This window comes from Rhinopithecus roxellana, chromosome 4, assembly GCF_007565055.1.
Source record: "Rhinopithecus roxellana isolate Shanxi Qingling chromosome 4, ASM756505v1, whole genome shotgun sequence".
Classification (NCBI taxonomy): domain Eukaryota; kingdom Metazoa; phylum Chordata; class Mammalia; order Primates; family Cercopithecidae; genus Rhinopithecus; species Rhinopithecus roxellana.
In genome coordinates, this window is record NC_044552.1 from 25949400 (window position 1) to 25965916 (window position 16517).

Genomic DNA, 16517 nt, shown 5'->3' on the forward strand with positions numbered 1-16517 from the left:
CTCACTGTGGAGAATCAGACAGCAAACTTACTGATAGGTCCTGTAGCTCCAGCTGCGAGAGAGAGAGAGAGAGAGAGGGAGAAAGAAAAAGATATCAGTATGCTTCACCACTGTGAAGGAAATTCCCATTGCCTAACACTCGCTCTAGGGAGTATCATAAATAGAAACAACGGGAAGATCAAGAGTTGCTTGTATGGCGAGCCTCAGGCAGGCTCCCTGTTGCACAATATAAGGGACCTACAGGGATGGAGGCCTCCTCCTGCTTTCAGGGATGGTTGGAAATCTTCAGAGGGTTGGGAAAGACTCACTCCATATTAATCTGTTATGCCTCTATTTTTCTTCTTACATTTTATTGCCCCTTGCCCCCAGTTTCCTTAGAGACAGGGTTTATTTGAAAGATGTACCTTCCCTTGCTGATGGATCATTATGACTATTACTAAGAGGGTTGTTTTGGTTTATATTTTTAAATGTTAGCCTGTGAGATTTCTTAACACTTTGAGGATGGCCTCTTTGGAAACTATGTAACAGGAATGCTAGGGGAATTGAGAAAGACAGTGTTAAGAATGCATGTCACCCCTAAACCTCAGCATCACACAATATACCCATTAGCAAACCTGCATATACACCACCTGAATCTAAAATAAAAGTTGAAATTATTTAGAAAAATGCAGAGCAGATCAGGCCCCAAGACCTCATAGGTCAGATATCAAAGGGACCAGAGTGGAAAAACAAACTTGATACTTACGAATAGGGGCTGTGAATTGCACTGAAATACAAAAAGGAGGAAAGTATGGTTTGACATTAACAGAATTTTCATTTTACCGATATTGTTTCTAAATAAACGGTGAAACAATTCAACCAGAGGAGAACAACTACTGTGGGACTGCAGATAATCTTAGCCTGGAAGCCGCATAACCCTCCTGCCAGTTTAAATCATTCAGCATCTATCTTAAATGAGAAATTTAGGTAACTAAAAAATAATAAATATAAATAATTAAAATAAAATACAATTTTAAACATGAATTATTTGGCTTTCCCTTATCCTAAATTAAGTAACAATTCAGGATATTGTGTCTGATGACTGGGGCATCAGAAGGTGTCAGAAGATTTGAATACAATTAAGAAGTATGAGTGAGAAATCCTGTAGGGGTAGAAATGGTAACAGGATGTGGAGAGGACCCCATATCCCACAGAAGGCCAAAGAATGTTAGAGGAAACAGAAAAGGAACTCACTTATAGGTCTAATAGTTCCAGCTAAAATATGGAAAAAACAAAATAGAACTAATGAGAAAATACTGTTTGCATTAAAATTCTTACTGGGAAAACATCACAAATGTAGATACCAGGAGGAAAATTTCCACTTCCATGGAGGAACAAATAGAGTTTATAAATGCTTCCTTCTTCATCTTGGAGGACCCCGGTTACTGCTGGAATCTGCCAGCTGGAACTGTAGGGATGCACATTTGGTCAGGCAGGGTTCCTTCCCCTTTCCCGATGGGTGTCCTGCTTGTATCTCAGTAGATTACACAGGCCATTGCCTGTCTTCCAGCTGGCTAATTTGAACTTGCTTAGCTAGAATCTATAGCCTCATCTTCTGAAGGAGACAGTGGGAATTTCTGTCTCTGTGGTGATTTTGGCCCTTATTCAACAGAGTAACTTGGCCTGCCATATAAGAGGGAATAGAAACTGCTAGGTTGACTTAAGACATTTATAGGTATGAGTAGTGGGCAAAGGAATTGAGACACTAGACCCACATACTTGTTAATAATGCAGTAACAGTCTTCTTATTTATGACCACACACACGCACACACACACACACACACACACGCACACACCCCACCACACCTCTACACCTCATGCACCTCACAGGCTATAAGTGATCCTCTCACCTTGGCCTCCCAAAGTGCTAGGATTACGTGTATGAGCCACTGTGCTTGGCCTAATATGTTCTTTTATGATACCTACCCAGTATTTGCTCTCGAAGTTTGACTTGATTATTTTAATAATGTTTCATTTGTATAAACACTTCAAGAGGAGTAGACACAGGATGTGATAAACCACGAGCTTTAATTTTCAAATCACTTTTTTCCTCTTTCCTTCAGAGTTAGTGCTGCCTCAGGGGCTCAAGCTCTGAACATCCTCAAAAATGAAGGATGGAAATGTGTTAAAAAGTGAATTAAACCCTGATGAGTTTCATCTTTCTTGTCTTTGACCTTAAGATCAGTCTTGGTATGGAGAATCAGCAGGGCTGGAAAAGCTGGTTAAATTTGGACCAAGTGCATTCATCTTTTTATTTCCTCTCTCAGGGCAGAGAATTAAAATCCTGTAGAGCAATGGTTCTTAAACTTTGGTATGCATGCAAATCACCTGGGGATCTTGTTAAAATGCAAAGTCTCATTTAGTAGGTCAGGGGTGGGCAACAGGCTCAGACTCTGCATCTCTAAAACTCCAAGGTGATGTTGATGCAGGTCCTTGGACTCACTTTAAGCATCAAAGCCATAAAGGGCTGGTAAAATCTCAGATCATATAAAAGTCATTGTTTCCATTTACCATTATTTTTTTTTTTTTCCTTTTTAAATCAACTTCCTCTCACTTATCCCTTATTCTCTATTCCCAACCAATGCTTCTTCCAGAGATGTACGCTACAGTTTCATTTAAAATTCTATCTGGATACTTCTTTCAGTTTTATTCTTTGTTCTTGGCAGGGGATATACATCCCACAAACATCAGTGACAGTCTGGGATCCTCGGTCAGTGAGCTGGGACTTACTGCATGTCACTGAAATTTTCTTGGTGGGTCTTAAGTACAATGGCCACCATCAAGCCTCTTTCTTTGAGTGTTACTGGGTTTTCTCACAGGGCAATCTTTCTTCCTTTCACTTGACCATTTTTTGTTCTTTACTCTTTTCCCTTTGCTGTTGAATCTCAAGAGTTTGGAAAAGTTAAAGGTAATAGCACTTTCTTACAGAGGCACCGCAGTTTATTAAGATAAGAATAGAGAATAAGGAAGGGGAAAAGAATGGACAATTTGTGAAAGAAACAAAAGCATCTAGAAATATGAAATGTCTTACATGTTCTAACAGTTTAGTAGAGCAAAGCACATGAGAATTAAAGGGCAGAAAAAGAACTTACTAATGGCTCCTGCCGTTCTGGCTAAAATACAAACAAAAAAGGTGAGTTTAGAGACAGCATGACTCAAGGGTGTTTATCTCAGGGAGTTTCAGATCAAGCATTTATTACATATTTGATTTACATGGAAAGGCAGCAAGAAGGTAAGCAGGCATTTTCCTTTTTTCCTTAGGAGACTGTGAAAATCATACTCCCTGCAGTTATTATTCTTAATTTTCATTATCTTCCTGCTGTCAAATCCTTCTAAAGATTATAGACAATTTTCCCTGGCCCCAGAATCTTTTTCACAATTTCATTAATTAATCTAGTTTTTATTATAAGAATTTCCCCTTTGCTAAATGAAAAAATTAATCAGTCACAGGCCGGGCGCAGTGGCTCACGCCTGTAATCCTAGCACTTTGGGAGGCCGAGGAGGGTGGATCACCTGAGGTCGGGAGTTCGAGACCAGCCTGACCAACATGGAGAAACCCCGTCTCTACTAAAAATACAAAATTAGCTGGGCCTGGTGGCACATGCCTGTAATCCCAGCTACTAGGGAGGCTGAGGCAGGAGAATTGCTTGAACCTGGGAGGCAGAGGTTGCGGTGAGCCGAGATCGTGCCATTGCACTCCAGCCTGGGCAACAAGAGTGAAACTCCACCTCAAAAAAAAAAAAAAACAACAAAAAAAAAACAAAACAAAACATTAATCAGTCACTTATAGGATCTTGAAATCAGCCTCAAATTCCTCATACTGGTAAAAGAAAGAGAGAACAGTAAAATTGCAAGTTTTTCTCCTTTCCTCCACCTTTATGTGCCTTCTCACCACCCTCCCCATTCCTCTGGTAGCAGGCACATTATAGAACATCCAAATCATTACACTTGATATGCATGTATCAAAATATCACATGTATCCCATAAATTTGTGCAATTATTAGGTGTCAGTAAAAAAAGGACTGAGTTGTGTATATGGGAAACTTACAGAGAGGTTCTTCAATTGTTTTTAAACATTTTATACTACCTATAATAAAAATGGAAAAGTATAATATTAGATTAGATTTAGATTAGACTTTAGACTAAATTAGATTTAGACTGTCAGAAGGCATGGAGATAGATAATCCCGTTCCCTCCTCCTCCTCCCCAGGTGTGGTACAAACAGTCTTGAGGTTAAAGACCTGAGTCCCAATTTTGCTATTCTTTAGCTCTGTGATTCTGGGCAAGTCACTAAATGTTTTGAACATTAATTTTCTCATCTCTAAAACAGAAGTGGTGTCCCCATCTTACTTATATTGTGAAGTTGCAGTGAAAAATCAGGAGTAATAACAGAAGGGAAAGCTGAAAAGTTGTATTAGAAATGTTATGGAAAGAAATATTCAGTAACTATAAACAAATGAAATACTTCGGCAAAGTAGTAAGCTACTTTATTTTACTTTTTTCTGCTTTATTTTTTCCTTTTATTTCTGACTGTCATTTGAAAAGTTCTGAGTCCTGACAGCAGAGCGTTATAATGTACATTTAATTGTGTTTTTATTTTTGATTTATTAATTTGTGTTATTTTAATCTTTAAAATAACCCTGTCTTCTTGTGTACCTTAGTACCTTAATTATGTCATTTTAATCTCTGTTGCTTCTGTCTTGAGAAATAACCAATCATATTTTAAGATGTTGAAAATTTTGCAATTTTTTCTCTTAAAATAATTGAATATTGTGTTTCCTTCTTTGTGTATAATTATTTTTCGCTTATTTGTTACTTTGCTGTTTTGGGAGGGAAGTAGTAGCTTTCCCCAGAAACAACAGGATCTACCCTCAGCATTTGGGAAGAGATGTCTGTTTTTCTATGTGGTATTTTAGGCCATCAATCACTGAACTGTCAGTCTCTTGAGAAGGTGAAGCCACTTCCACCACCAAATAAAGATAATTTTAAAAGGACAGTTTTCTATACTTAAGATTTTTAAGATTTAAGATATTAACCTATGATAGGAGTGACAAGTGTACTTGAGTTATGCATATTTAATTTTTATCAATTAGTAATGACTATCTGGAGATGAGAAGAATTTTAGGATACATGTGGGCTGCGCAGGTAAGAGAATCATGATCGATTACTGATGTCTGCCATAGGTAAACGCGTGAGCAGAAATGTAACACAGGTCATATATATTCCATTCCTGACCTAAAGTAATAAGGAATAATGAGGAGAAAGGAATTTTTCTTTTCTTTTCTCTTCTTCTTCTTCTTTTTTTTTTTTTTTTGAGACAGTCTTTGTCACCCAGGCTGGAGTGTAGTGGCACAATCTCGGCTCACTGCAACCTTCGCCTCCTGAGTTCAAGGCATTCTTGTGCCTCAACCTCCTGATTAGCTGGAATTACAGGCATGCACCGCCATGCCCAGCTAATTTTTGTATTTTTATTGGAGATGAGGTTTCGCCGTGTTGACCAGGCTGGTCTCAAACTCCTGGCCTCAAGTGATCCCCCTACCTCGGCCTCCCAAAGTGCTGGGATTACAGGCATGAGCCTCCATACTGGGCCAAGAAAGGAAATTCTTGAACTGAGTGTTTTGTGGCATTTCCCAGCTGAAGACAAATAAGCAGGGCAGTGAAAGGCATTTACTTGTTGCCTTACAGACCAAAAAAGCAGATAAAAAAACTTAGGATATACATATCCTGCCAAAATACTGAATATTATGTGTTTTGGATTAAGGACACTGTCTCTGTGGATATTCTTCCTAATGGGAACATCCAAGTTAGTTCGTTTAGAGAGTACCACATTTTCCATACCAGACAGAATTCCTCATTATCTTTGTGGGGATCACAAACTCACTTGCATTAAGGGGTCCAGCAGGTCTCATTATTGTGAATCTGCTAGAGTTACAAGGGATAGAGATGGTGAAAAGTCCATGCCCTACTCAGAGGCATTCAAATTCAGAGTTTAAAATAATGCTGTGCTGGCCAAACAAAACACATCTACAAGTGGCACTGGGCTACTCTTGGCTAATTTGGGAGCTGTATTTTCAGATAAGGAGAGATGATTTAAGTGACCACTATCTATACTTCAGCAACAGTGCAGTTTGAGATCAGCATCGTATGGGTTGTGGCCTGAGTCAGGATAGGGCAAGTGAATCCCTTTCTTTTCCTTATTTTAAGGATAGGTATTGGTTGGGTCACATTTAATTAAAACCTGTGAGTAATAAACTTGTTCAGATTGTGAAGCATCTGGAAGTTTTGATGCCTTTTAGAAAAACATAATGAAATATGATATATTTAATTCCATCTTTGAACAAGAAACAACTTTGCTAGTAGGAAATGTGACCCTAATATGCAACCACAAAAGTAATAGTCAATATGAAAAATTTTGTAGGAAAAGCACATAGATCAGAAAAAAAATCTGTCCAGCCAGGGTTATCTGTTTTGGACTTTTTTGCCGATTTCCTCACTTCTCTGCTCCTCATTCCTGTCACAGTCTTCCCTTCATTTAGAAAATGTGTTCATTTTTTTTTTTTTTTTGACAATCAATTGAAATCAGTTCCAGAAGGTTTATTTAAACTTTACCTCTTTGGTTTTCCTCCCTTCTCCACTCATCTTTTTCAGCTTCCCTCACTTCTCTGTTCTTTTATTTTGAGATGGCGTCTCCCTCTGTCACCCAGGCTGGAGTGCAGTGGTGCGATCCCGGCTCACTGCAACCTCCCCTTCCCGGGTTCAAGTGATTCTCCTGCCTCAGCCTCCCTAGTAGCTGGGATTACAGGCACACACCACCATGCCCAACTAATTTTGTATTTTTGGTAGAGACGAGGTTTCACCATGTTAGCCAGGCTGATCTCGAACTCCTGACCTCAGGTGATCCACCCACCTCAGCCTCCTAAAGTGTCATGATTACAGGCGTGAGCCACAGTACCCAGCCTCTTCTCTTTTCTTTTATTTGATTAATTTTCAACTGGTTATTGAAATTAGTTATATAACTGACTTGAAATTTTAATGAGAGATTAAATAACTTGCCTATGTTCAAACAAATAGTAAGTAGGGAACCGGGATACAACTCTAGTTAGCCTGGCTCTAGGGTCTGTGTGTTTAACTTCTAGACAATAGTCCTCTGTAAATTGAAAATAATTAACAAGCAAATTTATTTTAAAAGTGATTTTTAGTAGGTCTTATATTACTTTCAATTCATGGAGAAATAGTATATAGTTCAGATAAGAAGTGAGCAATAACTTTTTTCTAAGCCCACAGTCAGAGTGTACAGCATAATTTCCTCCCTTGAAGGTAGGCTGCGATTAGAGAGGGACGTAGTTAGGATCTGTTTAAGATGGAAGAAAATCAAACCTGTTCTATACCTTAAGGAGAAGCAGTTAAAGGAAGGAAAATATTTAAAGATGTAGAAGACAGAAGCAATGACTTCTGAAGAAATAAGGGAGTGAGAGGATGTGGTCAAAGGCAAGAAGGAAGGAATTTGCTTAAGCAAGGTGGGAGGTCTCATTGTCTTAGAGAGGGGGGAAAGGTGATAAAGGTGGGCATGATCCAGTTAAGATGGCTAATGAAGGACAAGGTGGAGAATCATGAGACTTAAGCTCTGTTACACGGACATAGCAGGAAACAGAAAATAGTTCAGACAGGGAGAAGTCCTCTGCCTTGTGTAGGAGCCCAGCACCACCAGATTTTGAAACAAAAAGATAAACTTACTCATGGATCCTTGAGGTGAAGCTAAAGAACAATAACAATTATTCAAGTCAGTCTAAAGTTTCAATAATCCATCAATTTCCCAAGAGTCTTCCCGGAAATAGGTCCTCCCTCAGGTTATTAGACTTTCCATTCCCCTGTAGGTAGGCTCATAAAGTGGTCACACTTGCAGGTGGTCCCATGTCTTTTCCCCCTTAGACACTATGCAGGAGTGAAAGTTACAGGGGAATATTCAGATTTACTATATTTCCAATATTCTGATTTCGTTCTCCACCTTTCTCCTGTCTTTTCCGTTTCTCACTCCCTTTTTCTTTCATCTTTTCAGTTTGGAGAGTCTTCTTTCCCTAATGTGATAGCCTCAAGAACCAAAGAAAGGCAATGTTACAAAGGTTCTAGTTTTATAACAAAAGAACACTGAGATTGAGAAAGAGAAGGGCTGTGCCTGAGTATGCAAAAAATTAAAGGCAATTTTAGCCTCCAGTTTTCTTCACTTTAAGTTCAGCACGTTTTCCTTCATATTCTTTACAATTTTCTCTTCTTTCTGGAATATTCCTTTAAAATTTTTTTTTCTTTAACATACCATCTTCCCTCCCCAACATTTTTTTGCTGTTGTTTTTGTTCATCTCTAAAATGTTCCTCTTGTAAAATAACAAATTCTAGGGCAAGGCTTGTAGAAGGTTCAATGATATTAACTTTGATAGTAATTTGTACAAGCTACCATAGAATGAACCCTCACTATATTCAGTGGAGAAAGTCTGGACATTAGTCTTATTTGTCTTACATTGACTGTTAAATGACTATGCAAAGTTTGATAATTCTCACCATCTTTTGGAACTGCATTTAACTGATCTATGACAGGGTTTAATAATTTTTCTTCTGCTCAACTTTTATGATTCAGTGAGGCTACATTCACAAACTAAAGCCCTATGTTCTTGGGCCTTTTAGCCTTAGGGTAAGTTTTGGTAGGATAAGCAAAAAGGCTGACTTTCTAGAAATAGGGCATGCCTAGAAAGAGGCAAATAAGGAGGATGAGGTCCCTAGACAAACAAGGGTTTATGGTACTGAAACAACCAAGAACTTGCTCAATTCCCTTGTAAACTGTGTTAAATACCCACATCTCTAAGGGCACATCGATTGCTTAAAAGCATCAGTGTTAACCCCCCTTTGAAAAGAAGATCAGAAAAAACATCCCTCACACTACCTTCCCCAGGGAGCATCAGATCCTGTATGCCAGCTGTAGTGTGATTTTTTTCGTAGATTGTTTAGGCATCTTGTACTCTGGTGGTGTGGCCAAGGCCCAGAATGACATGTAGGACTGACGATGAGCAGAGAAGGTGATTCCCTTTTCCTTTTCTTCTCAGCCTTTGTAAAGGTTGAAACTCTTAAGAAAACTTGGAAGACCTTAGTCTTTTTTTTTTTTTCTGGGACAGGGTTTCACTCTGTTGCCCAGGTTGAAGTTCAGTGGTTCTGTCGTAGCTCACTGTAACCTCTCACTACTGGGCTCAAGTGATCTTCCCATCTCAGCCTCCTGTGTAGCTAGGACTACAGGCATGCCACCATGCCCTACTAATCCTTTTAATTGTTTTGAAGAGACAGAGCCTCACTATGTTGTCCAGGCAGGTCCTGAGTTCCTGGCCTCCAGGATCCTTCTACTTCAGCCTCCCAAAATGCTGGGATTACAGGTGTAAGCCACCATGCTTGGCCCTTAGTTTTTTTTTTTTTTTTTTTTTCTTTTTCCTCCTCTTGCTTTGAGGAGGTGGAGGACCTTAGTCTTGATTAAACTTTCCTTAGTTTCCCTATGTACTTCCTTCTTATCTGCTTGCTCTCATTTCTCTTTCCTAAATTAGAAATAGAAAATAAACTGAAATATGATTCCTGGAGTTGGCACTGAGGAATAATAATAAAAATCCACATCAGTCTGAGTTAATTGGTTTATAAAGTATACAATTCTCACTGAAATCATTTTAGAAAGGGGACCCTTGATTAGGTCTCATTAAGTACAATGGGCCATCAACTACTAGAATGCTTGGGTTTGAATCCTGGTTCCCCTACTTACTAGCTGTGTTACTCTGCCTGTTTTTTATTTTTTTATGCCTAAGTTTATTCATTTTAAAAATAGAATTTATAATAATATCTACTTCCTAGGATTATTATGAAGAAGTATTTAGGACAGAGCCTGGAGCATAATGCTCAACACATATTATTATATCATCGTTTCACATTGCAGTCCTTATCTGTTTATACATGTACGGGTAATGGACCACAGCCTCCTCCATCTTGGGCACTATGCTAGTTCAAGATTTTCAAAGAGATAATAGGATCAAGTCCTTTGAGGTCCTGGTTTGAGAGGCCCTTTCTCAAGTTACCACAGTCCAGTGAATTGCCTATGAGAATTATCTCTCAAGAGGGCCTCATCCATTCTGCAGGACCACATATCATCTTGAGCTTCAGGGATGAATAGCTTCCTGGTGGCCCTATGCATCTTTCAGCTAAATACTCTATATAACTAATTGCTCATTATCCTTTGAGATTAATCTCAAAATGTGTTACATCCTCATTTAATTTACTCACCATCCGAAGATAATCCTCATCTTAAGGATGCTTATTATCATGATGCTTTTTTATTTTTATTTTTATTTTTTATTTTTTTTTTTATTATACTTTAAGTTCTAGGGTACATGTGCATAACGTGCAGGTTTGTTACATATGTATACTTATGCCATGTTGGTGTGCTGCACCCATCAACTCATCAGCACCCATCAATTCATCATTTATATCATGTATAACTCCCCAATGCAATCCCTCCCTCCTCCCCCCTCCCCCCTCCCCATGATAGGCCCCAGTGCGTGATGTTCCCCTTCCCGAGTCCAAGTGATCTCATTGTTCAGTTCCCACCTATGAGTGAGAACATGCGGTGTTTGGTTTTCTGTTCTTGTGATAGTTTGCTAAGAATGATGGTTTCCAGCTGCATCCATGTCCCTACAAAGGACGCAAACTCATCCTTTTTTATGGCTGCATAGTATTCCATGGTGTATATGTGCCACATTTTCTTAATCCAGTCTGTCACAGATGGACATTTGGGTTGATTCCAAGTCTTTGCTATTGTGAATAGTGCCGCAATAAACATACGTGTGCATGTGTCTTTGTAGTAGAATAATTTATAATCCTTTGGGTATATACCCAGTAGTGGGATGGCTGGGTCATATGGTACATCTAGTTCTAGATCCTTGAGGAATTGCCATACTGTTTTCCATAATGGTTGAACTAGTTTACAATCCCACCAACAGTGTAAAAGTGTTCCTATTTCTCCACATCCTCTCCAACACCTGTTGTTTCCTGACTTCTTAATGATTGCCATTCTAACTGGTGTGAGATGGTATCTCATTGTGGTTTTGATTTGCATTTCTCTGATGGCGAGTGACGATGAGCATTTTTTCATGTGTCTGTTGGCTGTATGAATATCTTCTTTTGAGAAATGTCTGTTCATATCCTTTCCCCACTTTTTGATGGGGTTGTTTGTTTTTTTCTCGTATATTTGTTTGAGTTCTTTGTAGATTCTGGATATTAGCCCTTTGTCAGATGAGTAGGTTGCAAAAATTTTCTCCCATTCTGTAGGTTGCCTGTTCACTCTGATGGTAGTTTCTTTTGCTGTGCAAAAGCTCTTTAGTTTAATTAGATCCCATTTGTCAATTTTTGCTTTTGCTGCCGTTGCTTTTGGTGTTTTAGACATGAAGTCCTTGCCCATGCCTATGTCCTGAATGGTACTACCTAGATTTTCTTCTAGGGTTTTTATGGTATTAGGTCTAACATTTAAGTCTCTAATCCATCTTGAATTAATCTTCGTATAAGGGGTAAGGAAAGGATCCAGTTTCAGCTTTCTACTTATGGCTAGCCAATTTTCCCAGCACCCTTTATTAAATAGGGAATCCTTTCCCCATTTCTTGTTTCTCTCAGCTTTGTCAAAGATCAGATGGCTGTAGATGTGCGGTATTATTTCTGAGGACTCTGTTCTGTTCCATTGGTCTATAGCTCTGTTTTGGTACCAGTACCATGCTGTTTTGGTTACTGTAGCCTTGTAGTATAGTTTGAAGTCAGGTAGCGTGACGCCTCCAGCTTTGTCCTTTTGACTTAGGATTGTCTTGGCAATGCGGGCTCTTTTTTGGTTCCATATGAACTTTTTTCCAATTCTGTGAAGAAACTCATTGGTAGCTTGATGGGGATGGCATTGAATCTATAAATAACCTTGGGCAGTATGGCCATTTTCACGATATTGATTCTTCCTATCCATGAGCATGGTATGTTCTTCCATTTGTTTGTGTCCTCTTTGATTTCACTGAGCAGTGGTTTGTAGTTCTCCTTGAAGAGGTCCTTTACATCCCTTGTAAGCTGGATTCCTAGGTATTTTATTCTCTTTGAAGCAATTGTGAATGGAAGTTCATTCCTGATTTGGCTCTCTGCTTGTCTGTTACTGGTGTATAAGAATGCTTGTGATTTTTGCACATTAATTTTGTATCCTGAGACTTTGCTGAAGTTGCTTATCAGCTTAAGGAGATTTTGGGCTGAGACGATGGGGTTTTCTAAATATACAATCATGTCATCTGCAAACAGGGACAATTTGACTTCTTCTTTTCCTAACTGGATACCCTTGATTTCCTTCTCTTGCCTGATTGCCCTAGCCAGAACTTCCAACACTATGTTGAATAGGAGTGGTGAGAGAGGGCATCCCTGTCTTGTGCCAGTTTTCAAAGGGAATTTTTCCAGTTTTTGCCCATTCAGTATGATATTAGCTGTGGGTTTGTCATAAATGGCTCTTAGTATTTTGAGATACGTTCCATCAATACCGAATTTATTGAGCGTTTGTAGCATGAAGGGCTGTTGAATTTTGTCAAAAGCCTTTTCTGCATCTATTGAGACAATCATGTGGTTCTTGTCTTTGGTTCTGTTTATATGCTGGATTACGTTTATTGATTTGCGAATGTTGAACCAGCCTTGCATCCCAGGGATGAAGCCCACTTGATCATGGTGGATAAGCTTTTTGATGTGCTGCTGAATCCGGTTTGCCAGTATTTTATTGAGAATTTTTGCATCAATGTTCATCAGGGATATTGGTCTAAAATTCTCTTTTTTTGTTGTGTCTCTGCCAGGCTTTGGTATCAGGATGATGTTGGCCTCATAAAATGAGTTAGGGAGGATTCCCTCTTTTTCTATTGATTGGAATAGTTTCAGAAGGAATGGTACCAGCTCCTCCTTGTACCTCTGGTAGAATTCAGCTGTGAATCCATCTGGTCCTGGACTTTTTTTGGTGGGTAGGCTATTAATTGTTGCCTCAATTTCAGAGCCTGCTATTGGTCTATTCAGGGATTCAACTTCTTCCTGGTTTAGCCTTGGGAGAGTGTAAGTGTCCAGGAAATTATCCATTTCTTCTAGATTTTCTAGTTGATTTGCGTAGAGGCGTTTATAGTATTCTCTGATGGTAGTTTGTATTTCTGTGGGGTCAGTGGTGATATCCCCTTTATCATTTTTTATTGCATCTATTTGATTCCTCTCTCTTTTCTTCTTTATTAGCCTTGCTAGCGGTCTGTCAATTTTGTTGATCTTTTCAAAAAACCAACTCCTGGATTCATTGATTTTTTGGAGGGTTTTTTGTGTCTCTATCTCCTTCAGTTCGGCTCTGATCTTAGTTATTTCTTGCCTTCTGCTAGCTTTTGAATGTGTTTGCTCTTGCCTCTCTAGTTCTTTTAATTGTGATGTTAGAGTGTCAATTTTAGATCTTTCCTGCTTTCTCTTGTGGGCATTTAGTGCTATAAATTTCCCTCTACACACTGCTTTAAATGTGTCCCAGAGATTCTGGTATGTTGTATCTTTGTTCTCATTGGTTTCAAAGAACATCTTTATTTCCGCTTTCATTTCGTTATGTACCCAGTAGTCATTCAGGAGCAGGTTGTTCAGTTTCCATGTAGTTGAGCGGTTTTGATTGAGTTTCTTAGTCCTGAGTTCTAGTTTGATTGCACTGTGGTCTGAGAGACAGTTTGTTATAATTTCTGTTCTTTTACATTTGCTGAGGAGTGCTTTACTTCCAATTATGTGGTCAATTTTGGAATAAGTGCGATGTGGTGCTGAGAAGAATGTATATTCTGTTGATTTGGGGTGGAGAGTTCTATAGATGTCTATTAGGTCCGCTTGGTGCAGAGATGAGTTCAATTCCTGGATATCCTTGTTAACTTTCTGTCTCGTTGATCTGTCTAATGTTGACAGCGGAGTGTTGAAGTCTCCCATTATTATTGTATGGGAGTCTAAGTCTCTTTGTAAGTCCCTAAGGACTTGCTTTATGAATCTGGGTGCTCCTGTATTGGGTGCATATATATTTAGGAGAGTTAGCTCTTCCTGTTGAATTGATCCCTTTACCATTATGTAATGGCCTTCTTTGTCTCTTTTGATCTTTGATGGTTTAAAGTCTGTTTTATCAGAGACAAGGATTGCAACCCCTGCTTTTTTGTGTTCTCCATTTGCTTGGTAGATCTTCCTCCATCCCTTTATTTTGAGCCTATGTATGTCTCTGCATGTGAGATGGGTCTCCTGAATACAGCAGACTGATGGGTCTTGACTCTTTATCCAGTTTGCCAGTCTGTGTCTTTTAATTGGAGCATTTAGTCCATTAACATTTAAGGTTAATATTGTTATGTGTGAACTTGATCCTGCCATTAGATATTAACTGGTTATTTTGCTCGTTAGTTGATGCAGTTTCTTCCTAGCCTCGATGGTCTTTACATTTTGGCATGTTTTTGCGATGGCTGGTACCGGTTGTTCCTTTCCATGTTTAGGGCTTCCTTCAGGGTCTCTTGTAAGGCAGGCCTGGTGGTGACAAAATCTCTAAGCATTTGCTTATCTGTAAAGGATTTTATTTCTCCTTCACTTATGAAACTTAGTTTGGCTGGATATGAAATTCTGGGTTTAAAATTCTTTTCTTTAAGAATGTTGAATATTGGCCCCCACTCTCTTCTGGCTTGTAGAGTTTCTGCTGAGAGATCTGCTGTTAGTCTGATGGGCTTCCCTTTGTGGGTAACCCGACCTTTCTCTCTGGCTGCCCTTAAGATTTTTTCCTTCATTTCAACTTTGGTGAATCTGGCAATTATGTGTCTTGGAGTTGCTCTTCTGGAGGAGTATCTTTGTGGCGTTCTCTGTATTTCCTGAATTTGAATGTTGGCCTGCCCTACTAGGTTGGGGAAGTTCTCCTGGATGATTTCCTGAAGAGTGTTTTCCAACTTGGTTCCATTTTCCCCCTCACTTTCAGGCACCCCAATCAGGCGTAGATTTGGTCTTTTTACATAATCCCATACTTCTTGCAGGCTTTGCTCATTTCTTTTTCTTCTTTTTTCTTTTGGTTTCTCTTCTCGCTTCATTTCATTCATTTGATCTTCAATCGCTGATACTCTTTCTTCCAGTTGATCGAGTCGGTTACTGAAGCTTGTGCATTTGTCACGTATTTCTCGTGTCATGGTTTTCATCTCTGTCATTTCGTTTATGATCTTCTCTGCATTAATTAGTCTAGCTGTCAATTCTTCCACTCTTTTTTCAAGATTTTTAGTTTCTTTGCGCTGGGTATGTAATTCCTCCTTTAGCTCTGATAAGTTTGATGGACTGAAGCCTTCTTCTCTCCTCTCGTCCAAGTCATTCTCTGACCAGCTTTGATCCGTTGCTGGCGATGGGCTGCGCTCCTTTGCAGGGGGAGATGCGCTCTTATTTTTTGAATTTCCAGCTTTTCTGCCCTGCTTCTTCCCCATCTTTGTGGTTTTATCTGTCTCTGGTCTTTGATGGTGGTGACGTACTGATGCGGTTTTGGTATAGGTGTCCTTCCTGTTTGATAGTTTTCCTTCTGACAGTCAGAAGGACTGTCTGTTGGTCTGTTGGAGATTGCTTGAGGTCCACTCCAGACCCTGTTTGCCTGGGTATCAGCAGCAGAGGTTGCCGAAGATAGAATATTGCTGAACAGCGAGTGTACCTGTCTGATTCTTCCTTTGGAAGTTTCCTCTCAGGGGTGTACTCCACCCTGTGAGGTGTGGGGTGTCAGACTGCCCCTAGTGGGGGATTTCTCCCAGCTAGGCTACTCAGGGGTCAGGGACACACCTGAGCAGGCAGTCTGTCCGTTCTCAGATCTCAACCTCCGCGTTGGGAGATCCCCGGCTCTCCCCAAAGCTGTCAGACAGAGTCGTTCGCGTCTGCACCGGCTCCTGCTACTTCCCCTGTTGGTCTTCAGCTGTGCGCTGTCCCCAGAGGTGGAGACTACAGAGACAGGCAGGCTTCCTTGAGCTGCTGTGAGCTCCACCCAGTTCGAGCTTCCCAGCGGCTTTGTTTACCTACTTAAGCCTCAGCAATGGCGGGCGCCCCTCCCCCAGCCTCGCTGCTGCCTTGCGGATAGATCGCGGCAGACTGCTGTGTTAGCAGTGAGGGAGGCTTCGTGGGCGTGGGACCCTCCCGGCCAGGTGTGGGATATATTCTGGTGTGCCTGTATGCTTACAGCGCAGTATTGGGGTGGGAGTTACCCGATTTTCCAGGTGTTGTGTGTCTCAGTTCCCCTGGCTAGGAAAACGGATCCCCTTCCCCCTTGCGCTTCCAGGTGAGGCGATGCCTCGCCCTGCTTCAGCTCTCGCTGGTCAGGCTGCAGCAGCTGACCAGCACCGATTGTCCGGCACTCCCTAATGAGATGACCCCAGTACCTCAGTTGAAAATGCAGAAATCACCGGTCTTC

The 16517-nt window shown here is 40.1% G+C and overlaps 1 protein-coding gene across 1 annotated transcript in view; it reads right to left on the reverse strand.

Annotated features, from left to right (window-relative positions):
* Positions 1-16517, reverse strand: part of TSBP1 (testis expressed basic protein 1) — an 86464-nt gene that overhangs the window by 48186 nt on the left and 21761 nt on the right. The window contains exons 8-11 of the mRNA XM_010378300.2: positions 4089-4127; positions 3133-3153; positions 746-766; positions 32-52 (exon numbers count right to left, since the gene is read on the reverse strand). Of these exons, the coding sequence (XP_010376602.2) occupies positions 32-52; positions 746-766; positions 3133-3153; positions 4089-4127 (102 nt within the window). The remainder of the gene's footprint in view (positions 1-31; positions 53-745; positions 767-3132; positions 3154-4088; positions 4128-16517) is intronic.